We start from the raw sequence: 11687 nt of genomic DNA on the forward strand, positions 1-11687 counted from the left end.
CAGACAAGTAGTGAGTGAAGATTCAAGCTGACTGTTGAGAGTAATTCCACAAGAGAACACAACCGTTCACGTCTCTATGAGGTTTGGTCACATAGACTTTGTAAAGGAAGTGTACATTGCGCTTCTCCAACACAATTCAAGTTTAGAAGGCGAAACAGACTACAGTAGAAGCCTATCACTTCTCACACAAGTGAACTCAGTAGGAGAGACTGCCCTTCATGTAGCCGTCAGAGGAGGCCACCCTTCCATAGCTCAATTTCTCATTGATAAGATCGTGCCCTTTGACCATGACATCGAAAGTGAAATTATTTCAGTTGCTCGTGAGAAAATAAGGATGAGAAACAAGAGCAAAAACACAACCTGCACGAAGCTGTGAGAAGAAATGATCTTGTGATGGTGAATTTGCTGATTAGAGCAGATCCTAATTTAGGGAATCCCAACTATGATGCTGATCATGCGGAAGGACGTGGGGAGTCTCCACTCTACCTTGCTGCTAGAGATGGACTCTTGGATATTCTCAACCAAATCTTTCTCATTTGTCCATCTCCAGCTCACTCTGGACCACATGGCCGGACAGCTTTACATGTGGCCGTCTTTGAGGAGAAGCTTGGTGCTGATTCTCACTTCTTAGTATTGAGTCTACATCCTCCGCAGTGAGTGGTGAGGTGTGGTGAGCGTCGGAAATTGAGAGTATCTTGGCATGCGCCTTAAGAGGCTTCCAGCCACCTGAAGCTTGCTACATCGGTGCAACAACTGGAGATGCTTTTACACCTTAGTATTGGATATTTGTGGACAAAATTTGGCTGTTGCATGGATTGCAATTAAGTAGTTCTAAGAAATTGAATCTCAAAGGGTATTTTTTAAACTACTTAGGCTGCATTTGGTAGTCATCCGAAAAACCGTTTCTAGTGTTTTTTCATTTCATTGGAACAAGAAAACTGAGTCTTCTGTTTGATGTGTCCATGGTTTGTTTTTTTTTTTTTTTTTTTTCTCTGCTTATTTTAAACAAACTGGATTAAAAAAAAAAAAATACCAGAAACGAGAAATGCTAGAACATGATAACCATGTTCCAACATTTGAGTTTTATTCCAAAACGGAATTTTGACATAGAAACAGAAAATTCTGGTTTTGGCACGAAATGTCATTTCTGAAACAGAAAGACTACCATGCACAACCTTAAATCAAGGGAGAGCAGATCAGGTCCTCGTACGGGTATGAAATCAAGGAGGGTATTTGTGAACCTAAGGGAGCAGGTCAATTATTCCATTTTTTAGGCTACGAGTAGGGTTGCAACTACTTGGGTTCTCAGATTTGGCATCATCCTAGCTAGCTAATTCATGAGCAGCAAAACAATTAATTTATTTTGTCTTTGTTTTCTTATTAAAACATCAGATGTGGTGAAAATACTCTTAAAGAAGACAAGAGAACTTGTGAATAAGGTAGATGAAAATGGAAGGACCCTCTCCACTATGCGGTATCCAAAAGAAGCCTCGAGATAGTGCAGCAGTTGCTAAAGCATGATACTTCCAGTGCATATCTATTGGATAAGGATGGTCTCTCAGCACTTCACATTGCTGCTCTTGAATCAAGCATTGAGGTATTTCGGGAACTCATTCAATTCTGCCTAGATACTGGGGAGTTACTGGACAAAATGAATCATAATGTTCTTCACTTTGCTATGATGAGCAAGGATCACAGGAAAATCAGGTTCGCCTTAAAGCAACAAGAGCTTGAGGAACTCATAAACAAGCCAGATGACGGAAACACCCCATTCCACCTCGCGGCCACATTAGGCTCTTTCATGCTTATAAATCATTTTCTTTCATATGGTAACAGAATGAAAGTAGACGTAAAGGCCACGAACAAGAAGGGCCAGACAACTGCTGATATTTTACATTTGATCCCCCCTGTCCAATACACATTTTCGATTTCATCGGTGAGCCATTTCTTTATTCCCGCTTCTTCCTTATTCTCTTTTTTTAAACTACTAGCCATATATATTTTGTATTTTATAGTTATCTCTATTTGATGACATCTGAGAGTTTGAGCAAATTTCCTTATTTACTATAACCTAAAAGTTTATTTTTGGGTGAATCAAATATATATTTAAAAAAAAGAAAAAGGAAAACAGATACAACAGATAAATCCTAAACCCACTAAACAAGGGCAAAGGCCATACCCATCAGAAGCTAGCCCAACAGGTGTGGGACAACCAAAAAGGGCAAGAGGATCCAAAGTATAGAAAAGAGATGATACAACTATGACCTAAGACCTAAAAGTTAGCCCATGAGACATATGTGGGGTCCTCAATTATATGTACTATAACCCATATATTAGCAAGTAGTAAATAGTGAAGCATTATACCTCTTGACTAGATTTTGTTTTATTTTTGTGGATGAAGGTCGGATCTCCACTCCATTTAAAAATAAAAAATCAATCCTATTGAAATGTCACATTTTTGTTGCAGCTTCAACAGATGTTGATGGTTTTAATTTTGTTTCCACTGGATGCACTAAAAGTAAGAGGAGAAAAAAACTGGATCATAGGAGCAAATAAGGAGAAAAGATGCTCTGGCCTGAATAGGCCAAAAATAACAGAAGCAGTGGCAGAGGAGGCAACAACAACAGCAGCAGCAAAGGTTACAAGGGAAGAAAAGGAAATGAGAAATACCCTCGCAAACATTGGAACCTTGACTATCTACAGCATTATTGTGGCAGTATCATTTGGCATATTTATTGGACCTCTTTTTTCTCTGTTTCTTCGGTGGTCTTTACTAACCCATGCCAACAAGTAAGGGGATGGATCTCCTCCAATTATGTATTGCCTTCTTCCCTCCTCTCATGGACCTGTAGAGGGGGACCCACAGGGTTAAAGTTTACAAGCTAAAGCTTTGTTTGGTTTCAAGAAGTTTCTCTCCTCCTCACCATCTATTGTTTTGGGTTACCATATGTAAAACAATGTAAAAGGGGGAAAAGAAAGGGAGAGGAGGGAGAAAAAAAGGCCTTTTTATTTTGACTTTTTTGTATGATTTTTGGGTGTTTCTTCTTGCGTCCTTTGTATTTTTTTGGGCCGTTAAAGAAATATTCTTTTTATAATTTAAACACATGTCAAGGAGCAACTTCACCATCTCATGGGTGGATCAGGTCTTTGTATCAGAATCATTTTTGTACAAGAATCGAGGGCCTAATCCAGACTTTGGTGGATCATATACAACTTTTTTAAAGATCATTGGACCGAGTTAATCTACATCCATAGTCAAGGAGATTCATTGGGTATAGATAACATTGGGGTATAACCAATCATTCACAAATAGGCATAAACATTTATGACTATTGATAAATTTATTTCTCTTACACCTATTACACTATTGGAAAACTTCCTCCAAATTAATTTTAGTTACTAACTCCATGAAACAACTTCCTGTCACATGACAGTGAAATTTGACTATGGTTCTATCCATTTCAGGTTGCCAAAATAGAATCGAAATCAAAATCAAAATCGGATAGAATAACAGTACCAAAGAATCGACGTTCCTGTATGACTCCTTCAAGAAATTTTTAATTGAAAAAATTGTAGAGAGATAGTGAACGTGCTCTTCTTTGTCCGGATAGCTCAAGTAAAACCCCACGTAGAAGAGGATATGATTGATTTTCTGGGTTTTTTTAATCTATTAAAATGAAGAAATTAAATAAATTAAAAAAGAAAAAAAAAATCTAAAACAGAGGGAGAAGGGAAGATGAGAACCTTGAAATTAACTTTTAAACCTAAGGGGATAGTGCAGTTGGTGAGCAATGAATTTGGTACGAGCCATAAACTTAGACGACCTAAGTTCGACCCCCACTAATCATACTTGGGCTACTCACAGGGGGTGTTTAGTGCTCTTTACTACTTTCCGTGAAACTTGAATAATTCTTATTCAACATTGGTAAAAAAAAAATAAATAAATAAATAAAGGGAAGATTTGAAGCCCTTCATATCTAATTTCTTCTTTGGGATTTGAAACCTTCCTACAACTGAGACAAGTATTCAGTCATGCTTGCTCTGTAAAAGTTATCTTCCTTCTATCTTAGCTCTCTAACGAAATGGAGAAACAGAGAGAGACAGAAAGGAATGATATAGCAGACGGTGTTCAAAACTTCAAATCTATAGTCTCGACTTAACGGATTTCAGGAAATAACTTGACCCCTCTTTAACTCTAAACTTCAAAAATAAAAAGAAAAACTTTACATTTTCTCTGAATTCGGACAATTAAGAACTTTCACAACCTGATGGAATATTAACAAAGTCGAGCAAATCAATTCTACTATCCCAAATTCCCACACCACAGACCATGCATGGTCTGCATCAAATCCCCATCTATGGGGATCAAATCCTTACAGATGTTGTGCATGACTTGCACCCCAATCCACTTGAGGCCGGCCCTATGTGCACAATTCCATTCTCTGGCTCTACTAGTGAGCAACGTACGCAGTGCACCCCAAGAAAAAAAACTAAAGTACTTGTGGAAATTTGAAAAAAGAAGTTGTGGGACTTCGCTTTTATTACTCTTTGTTCCCCAAAGATTGGGACACGGAGGTGGGGAAGGTGATGGGAGACCTATTGATGTAATGACAGTAGTGGTGACTTTGCCTTATTTCTTAATTACTGCACTGCCTGGTGGTGGGTCTACCCTAATGGGAATGGCACATGATTTACCATCATTGGAGGGAAACAGAAGAAGGAATAGTAGAGATTTGATGGGGCCAGTAGACGACGGTGTAATGGAGACTATGGGTTTTCGTTTTTCCACGGTGGTGGATCCTGTTGGTTTTCGTTTTTCCACGGCTTCACGCGGTGGCGGTCTCACCTTTTACTTTTACGAACTGTTTCTGTGCCTTTTCCTCGTCTCCCCATGGTCTCTTTCCACTTAATCTAAAAGCCTTGTGGACTTCTCCGTTGCTTCTCCATCCCACCTAAAGTCTTGTTGTATGAGGCCATGGATCTTCAATTCTACAGGGCTGCAAAACTTGGCAACATCACACTTCTCAGACAACTAGTGAATGAAGATCCTAGCCGGCTGCTGCGAGTAACTCCACAAGCAGAGAACACGGCCATTCACGTTTCCGTGAGTTTTGGTCACATAGAAATCGTGAAGGAAGTGTACGCAGTGCTTCTCCAACACAACTCAAGTTTAGAGGGTGACACCGACTATAGCAGAAGCTTATCGCTTCTGACACAGGTGAACTCAAAAGGTGATACTGCCCTACATGTAGCGGCCAGAGAAGGCCACACTTCCGTAGCTGAATTTCTCATCCAAAAGATTCTGCCTTGGCCTTCTGACAATGATGTAGAAAGTGGCTCAAATAGTTCTTCATCACTTGCTCGTGAGAAAATAAGGATGAGAAACAAGACCAAAAACACAGCCCTGCACGAAGCTGTCCGAAGTAATAATCTTGTAATGGTGAATTTGCTGACCGGTGCAGACCCTGATTTAGGGCATCCCAACTATGATGTTGATGTGGAAGGTGGGGAGTCTCCACTCTTCCTGGCTGCTAGAAGCGGATCCTCGAAAATCCTCAATCAAATCTTTCGAATTTGTCCATCTCCAGCTCACGATGGGCAACATGGCCGGACAGCTTTACATGTCGCGGTCGTTGAGGGTCACCTAGGTATTTCTCCTATTGCTCCCAGGCCTTTTTTTATCTCTTCATTTTCCATCTCTTTGCTCTATGAGTAGCTAAACAATGAGTGTGGATCAAGTTCTCGTACAAGAACCATTCTCGTATAGGAGTGATCTCTTTGGTGGATTTCATTTGTGTGGATTAACCTCGCATGAGTACTAGAGGACTTGATCCCCTCTCCTAAACAATTACCTAATTTATGTTGGGTTTGTCTTTTTTTTTGGAAAAAATAATGTTAAAAATCAGGTGTGGTGAAAATGCTCTTAGAGAAGAAAGGAGAAATTGTGAATAAAGTAGATGAAAATGGAAGGACTGCTCTCCACTATGCGGTGTCCAAAACATGGGGCCACAAGATAGTAAAGCAGTTGCTAATGCTTGATACTTCCAGCGTGTATAAATTAGACAAAGATGGTCTCTCACCACTTCACATCGCAGCTTTTGGATCAAGTATTAAAGTATTTAAAGAGCTCATCCAATGTTGCCCAGATTCTGTGGAGTTGCTGGACAAAAAATGTCGCAATGTTCTTCACTTTGCTGTGATTAGTAAGAACTACAAGAAAATCAGGTATGTCTTACAACAATTAGAGCTTAAGGAAATCGTAAACCAACCAGATGATGATGGAAACACCCCACTTCACCACGCGGCCAAACAATGTGATTTGGGTCATATGGGACTTCTTTGTTCAAATAGGAGAGTCGATCTAAAGGCCATGAACAATAATGACGAAACAGCTATTGATATTTTTATCATGAACTTGATCCCTATAGACAGATTAGCAGTGACGGTGAGTCTTCTTTATCTGTTTCCTTTTCTTCTTTCTTTTTCAAAAAAATGATAAACCTAAATTTTTATGTGAGCTTTGAACATGAGCATTACAAGCAAATCATCCCTAATGCACGCCAAAGAATCTCATGTGACCGAAAAAATTTGATTGCTACTTGGGTTGCAACCAAACCTTGTTGACTGCCCAAGAAATGAAATAATTTACCTTACAGTTCACAAATATCTTTCTAGGTTTTAGTATTTTAAAAATAACCTTCTAAATTCCATTCCTTTGACTGCCAGTAAAGATTGCCTGGGCAGCAGCCAAATTTCATTATCACAGGACATGTTTGCAATGTCTCTCACATATTTTGTGAGCTTAGCAATGATATGATTTTGTTCTTATTTTGACATTTTTTTTGTTCTTTAAAGGACTAATATGCCATGAAAGTGAACGGTTTTTTGCCATGCGATGCCCTAGCTAGCTAGGGCTACCTCAAGGCTGCCTTGATTAATTGGACCGGCCCATGCATCCCTAGGGGATCGTCACATCACATGGACCCATCTTTTATTTTTTATGTTAATTTGTAGGGAAAAAGGACTCTATATGGGAACCTGGAAGCACTCCCATGTGTCTTGATCCCCCACAATCCCCCCCCCCCCAAGAAAAAAAAAATGACATACAGAAGAAGATGTTCCTATTGAAATTTCATATTCTTTGTTGCAGCTTAGTTTGAGTCTGATTAACCTACATACCAAGACGACAGCTTCTGCGCGAGCAGATTATGCACTAAGTGTAAGAGGAGAAGAAAAATGGATTATAGGAGGAGTGATCGAGGAGGAAATAGACAATGACTCGAATAAGCAAGAGGAAGTAGCAACTGCAAGATCAGATGTTAAACAGTGGGAAAAGAAAATGGGGAAAATCCTCCATATTGTAGCATCTCTTACTGCCACCACCGGCACCTACAATAGCGTTGATGGAAAGCCAATACTCCTCGACAAGGGATCCTTCCAAAAATTTCTTCAGTACTATGCGATAGCCATGCGTCGTTCTTGGATTGCCTTTTTGTTTGTCATGCTGATCATCGAATTAGTTGGCTGCGAACTTTTTTATTCTTTCTTGTTGAAACTAGCTAGAATTTTCATATGCGTTGGGCTTAAGCTCATAGCGTTCTTGGAGGGCTCCAGGCACCGCTACCTCATTTTGTTAGTCTTCAGTGTTTTTCTTTCAATGTCTTCTTGAATTGAATAATGTAATGCTGTGCTCTCTCTTGTATTCCTTGAGAACACCCTCAACCACTGTTGTCTCTTGTGCTTATGGTTTTTCTCTTTCATTTTGAAGTCTTTCTATGTTAAGAATTTGATTTATCCATTTTAAGCATATTTTATTGTTGTATGTCTTTGTAAAATTCACATACATATGGGAAATGACCCGTTTCCTTAGGCTATGTTTGGTTGTAAGGGGAATAGAAGGGAAGGGAAGGGAAGGGAAGTGAAATTTTCGTACTAAAAAAAAAAGAAATATATATATAATCATTACTCATGTGACTTTAAAATTAAGTTCAAATCATTCTATATTTGGTTATAAAATTTCACTTTACTTTGCATCCAAAACCCTTTGCTATATTATATATGTAAAATAAAAATTACATGTAAAATACATTATTACTAAATATGGTTAAAAAAATTAATTAGTTTGTATAATCGTATGGTGTAATGACTATAAACATTTCTTTTTAAAGTATGAAAATTTCACTTTTCTTTCCCTTTAAATTTCTATTGCAACCAAACGGAGCCTTGATAAGGAAGGCTAGGGACCACTCTATACGACAATATAGCCTAATTCCACTCTGTAGTTAGAAGAGCCTTCTAACCCAACTGTGACGACGATAAAATGAGACAGACTACCATACAAATGGAGCTGATCCATTTAATTTGTGCAAGCAAGTGGGCTCATCAATAAGGTTACTTGGAGAGAATACTACTTCATGTTATGATTCTTTGTCAAACTTCTTATTTTAAGAAAATATTTTTGAACCTCAAAAGGGTAGTTGAGTTAGCAAAGGACCTTTGTAATAGGAAGCATGTGGTTTTGAGTTCAACTCCTCTAATATCCTTGAAGCTCCGATATGATCCGGTTTGATACCCATCATTTGCCAAGAAAAAAAGAAAAGAAAAAGAGAAGATAATACTTCTGAAATGTTCCCATAGACATACCCCCATACAGATGGGGATCTCCCTGAAATTCTGACTCCACTTAAAATCTGCTAAAGATGATGTAAGGGCTCCATATTCATTAGAAGCCATGAGGAATAATTCTGAAATTTTATTTTTCTTGAATAGAATCAAAATATGTTTTAATAAGTATCTATAATAAGACAATTTTTTTATTTTATTTTTTATTTTTATATTTTGGTAAGGGACTAAATGAGGAATTACAGTCCATACTTATCAAATCTGCCCAACAAAAACAATAGAATGACAATATCAAAATCAAAGGTCCATAGTGGGAAGAGCGCATCAGCCAAGCATCGCCACGATGTGAACGATTGTCGAGGGATATTAAACTTAAACCAAACAATTTGGGCACATCCAACTTTTACAAAGAGAAAAAAGAAAAAAAGAAAAGTGATGTTCCATAAAATAACCTCATCAATAATTAAGTCAGGTGATGTTTAATCTTAGATCAAGAGGCTCCTCACAACTTAAGGGCAAATAAGGTATTTCACCATTGATGGGGATTAGGGTTCCAAGACATCTACCCTATAAAAAGGAAAGGAGGTCATTTTCTCTCTCTCTCTCTCTCCTATAAATTTTTTGTTGCTTGAAATTGACTGAGGCATCGGAGCCTTTTAGCCAAAGCACCCATCCAACCCCCTTTTTTGTATGTTTCTCTCCTAAATCAGACGGTCAAATTTCTGAATCAGAAAAAAAAAAAAAAAAAGAAAAGAAAAGAAAAGAATAGAAATGAAATGAAATGGTAAGAATATATATATATATATATATATATTTAACTATCATCAAAAGAAAAGAAAAGAAAAAAGTTTTATATTTTCTTGTGTTTTTTACCGCAAAAGAAAACTTCACAATTTCTTAAGTGAATTTTGAAATTCAAAAAAGAACTCTTCTCTTGGATCAAGACATGCCAAATACAAAGAAAATTTCTTAAACCAAGAAAAAAGTGCAATTTTTGTATTTTTTCTTCTTTTGACTACCAAACACAGCCTAATTGAATAAAATCCTCACAAATGTAGTGCATCGCTTGTCACCCAATTCCATCTTTTGGCACAAATAGTAGTACAAACAACAACAAAAAAACTCAATTTTATTAAAATTTAATGAGGCCAACTATATGCACATGTGCAAAAAATCTTATATTAAAACAAAATAGGAGAAGTAAGAGTCACAATGAAAAAGGCACAATCTAACAAATCAAGAATATCTTAGATAATTGTGGTTAACTACATGGAACCTTGTGCTCCAATAATCAACTATACCAAAGAGCATTCTTAGAACAAGACAATATGCATGTCATTTCTCATTAACAAAGCCAATGCCTAACTATAGAAAAATATAGTTAGCATATTCCTGATCTCTTCCCATGGCTTAACTTAACAAAGCCAATGCTTTAAAGCAATATATAGCTTGAGTTTGCATACAAATCATAATTTGGACACATGTCAAGGCATGATTCAAGGTAAAATTACTCAGATTCCAACTATTTGTGGAAGTTTGAAAAAAGAGGTTTAATGGTAATGGAAACCTAATGATGTACTAACATTGGTGGGGACCGCCCGACCATTGTCGTATTACTTAATGCTTACTGTTTGTTGGGTCTATTCTGAGAATCTAGATCAGGTTCATGTATGAGAACAATTTCGGATGTATTTGGTTTGCGAATTTGAAATCCATTAAATGAAGAGAGAGAAAGTAGATTCTAAATTAATACACCAAAAACAGACAAGATTGTTCTCGTACATAAACTTGATCCGATCTCCTACTTTGATAGGCATGGCTACAAGGGCACATGACATACCGGTCTTTGGTGGAGATAGAATCTGTTGCTCGTACGATCATTTGGCCGTAATAGTCAGCGATAACACTTGTCTCATTTTCTGTCATTAAAAAAATAAAGAGGGGTATATCTGAAACAAAAAGGACAGAAGTTAGTCGCTGATATGTACGATCAAGTGAACGTATGAGCAGCAGAGCCTAAAGGTGTCAAACGGTGCGGTTTTGGTTATTCGGTTAGGTTCCTATTCAGTTTACATTTTGATAAGGTGAAACCAAAACCGCACCGGATAGGAATAAGGTGAAATCATAATCATTTCATCCGGTTTCGGTTTTAACAGTTTTTAATCGGATTTTGTTATTCGGTTCACAACCGGTTTCCATGGGGTTAATAGTATCGTTTTAGAAAATGGTTTGCATCCTACAACTAATGTGAATCCTACATATATTAAATTTTCTAAAGAGTTAACACAATATACATTTATTTTTCCAAGGACAATATACTTTCTATGTAAAAGACTACACACATTATAACTAATTAACTATGATCATAGAAATTAAAAAATCAACAAGTGTCATTGTGTGAAAGTGAAGCTCCCTTTTCGGTTAGTACTTTTTTTTTTTTTTTTTTTCTCCCTTTCTTTCGTAGAGACCCATCGAAATTCAAAACAGTTTAAGTCTTTAATACTAGGTGCCGGTTAACCATTGGTTTTTTGGTTCGATTCGGTTCTGAACCGTAATTATGACCTACAAAATCAAAATCGGATCGATTTACTATGATGTAGTTTGATTCAATTATAACCAGTCGATTTCAGTTTCAATAAACTATTTCAGTTTTATATTGACACCCTTAGCAGAGCCGTACTCTCTTTAGACGGAAACTGAAGACGGCAAAAGTAGGAATTTGATGGCCCCAGCTGATTTGAGCTAAAGAACGGTTAGTTTGTATGAGACTATGAGTACAAGAGAATGGTTGGTGTTTTAGGTGCGGGTCTGATACGTCCAAATGTGATTGGGACCCGACGGATGATTGCAGCCGGAAGATCAGAATCTTAGGATTGGCATTTGGCCATTCCCACTTGACCGGCGAAATTATTTGGTACAAGTGATGATCAAAACACATAGTATCAAGATAAAGCATGAAATTGTTGTTTGATTCTAAGATTCGGTTAAAATGTTAAATTCAGGATTTGCTTTTTGACCCTAGTGTGGGTTCTCAACTTCAAAGAGTATATTTTAAAACCCCACCC

The 11687-nt window shown here is 37.4% G+C and overlaps 1 protein-coding gene across 1 annotated transcript; it reads left to right on the plus strand.

Annotated features, from left to right (window-relative positions):
- The first annotated feature begins 4751 nt into the window (after positions 1-4751).
- LOC122062724 (protein ACCELERATED CELL DEATH 6-like) lies at positions 4752-7742 on the plus strand. Its single transcript, XM_042626368.1, has 3 exons — positions 4752-5648; positions 5907-6445; positions 7151-7742. Exons 1-3 carry the CDS (start codon positions 4976-4978, stop codon positions 7667-7669), a joined length of 1731 nt encoding a protein of 576 aa, XP_042482302.1. The 5' UTR covers positions 4752-4975; the 3' UTR covers positions 7670-7742.
- Positions 7743-11687: the final 3945 nt, after the last annotated feature.

This window comes from Macadamia integrifolia, unplaced genomic scaffold, assembly GCF_013358625.1.
Source record: "Macadamia integrifolia cultivar HAES 741 unplaced genomic scaffold, SCU_Mint_v3 scaffold1095, whole genome shotgun sequence".
Taxonomy (NCBI): domain Eukaryota; kingdom Viridiplantae; phylum Streptophyta; class Magnoliopsida; order Proteales; family Proteaceae; genus Macadamia; species Macadamia integrifolia.

What these genes read in the sequence shown, in the direction of transcription:
- LOC122062724 (XM_042626368.1), top strand. Translation starts at nt 4,976, where the DNA reads ATGGATCTTCAATTCTACAGGGCTGCAAAACTTGGCAACATCACACTT. An exon ending in GGTCGTTGAGGGTCACCTAG is followed by an intron (nt 5,649 to 5,906) that starts GTATTTCTCCTA and finishes GTTAAAAATCAG; the next exon opens with GTGTGGTGAAAATGCTCTTA. An exon ending in TAGACAGATTAGCAGTGACG is followed by an intron (nt 6,446 to 7,150) that starts GTGAGTCTTCTT and finishes TCTTTGTTGCAG; the next exon opens with CTTAGTTTGAGTCTGATTAA.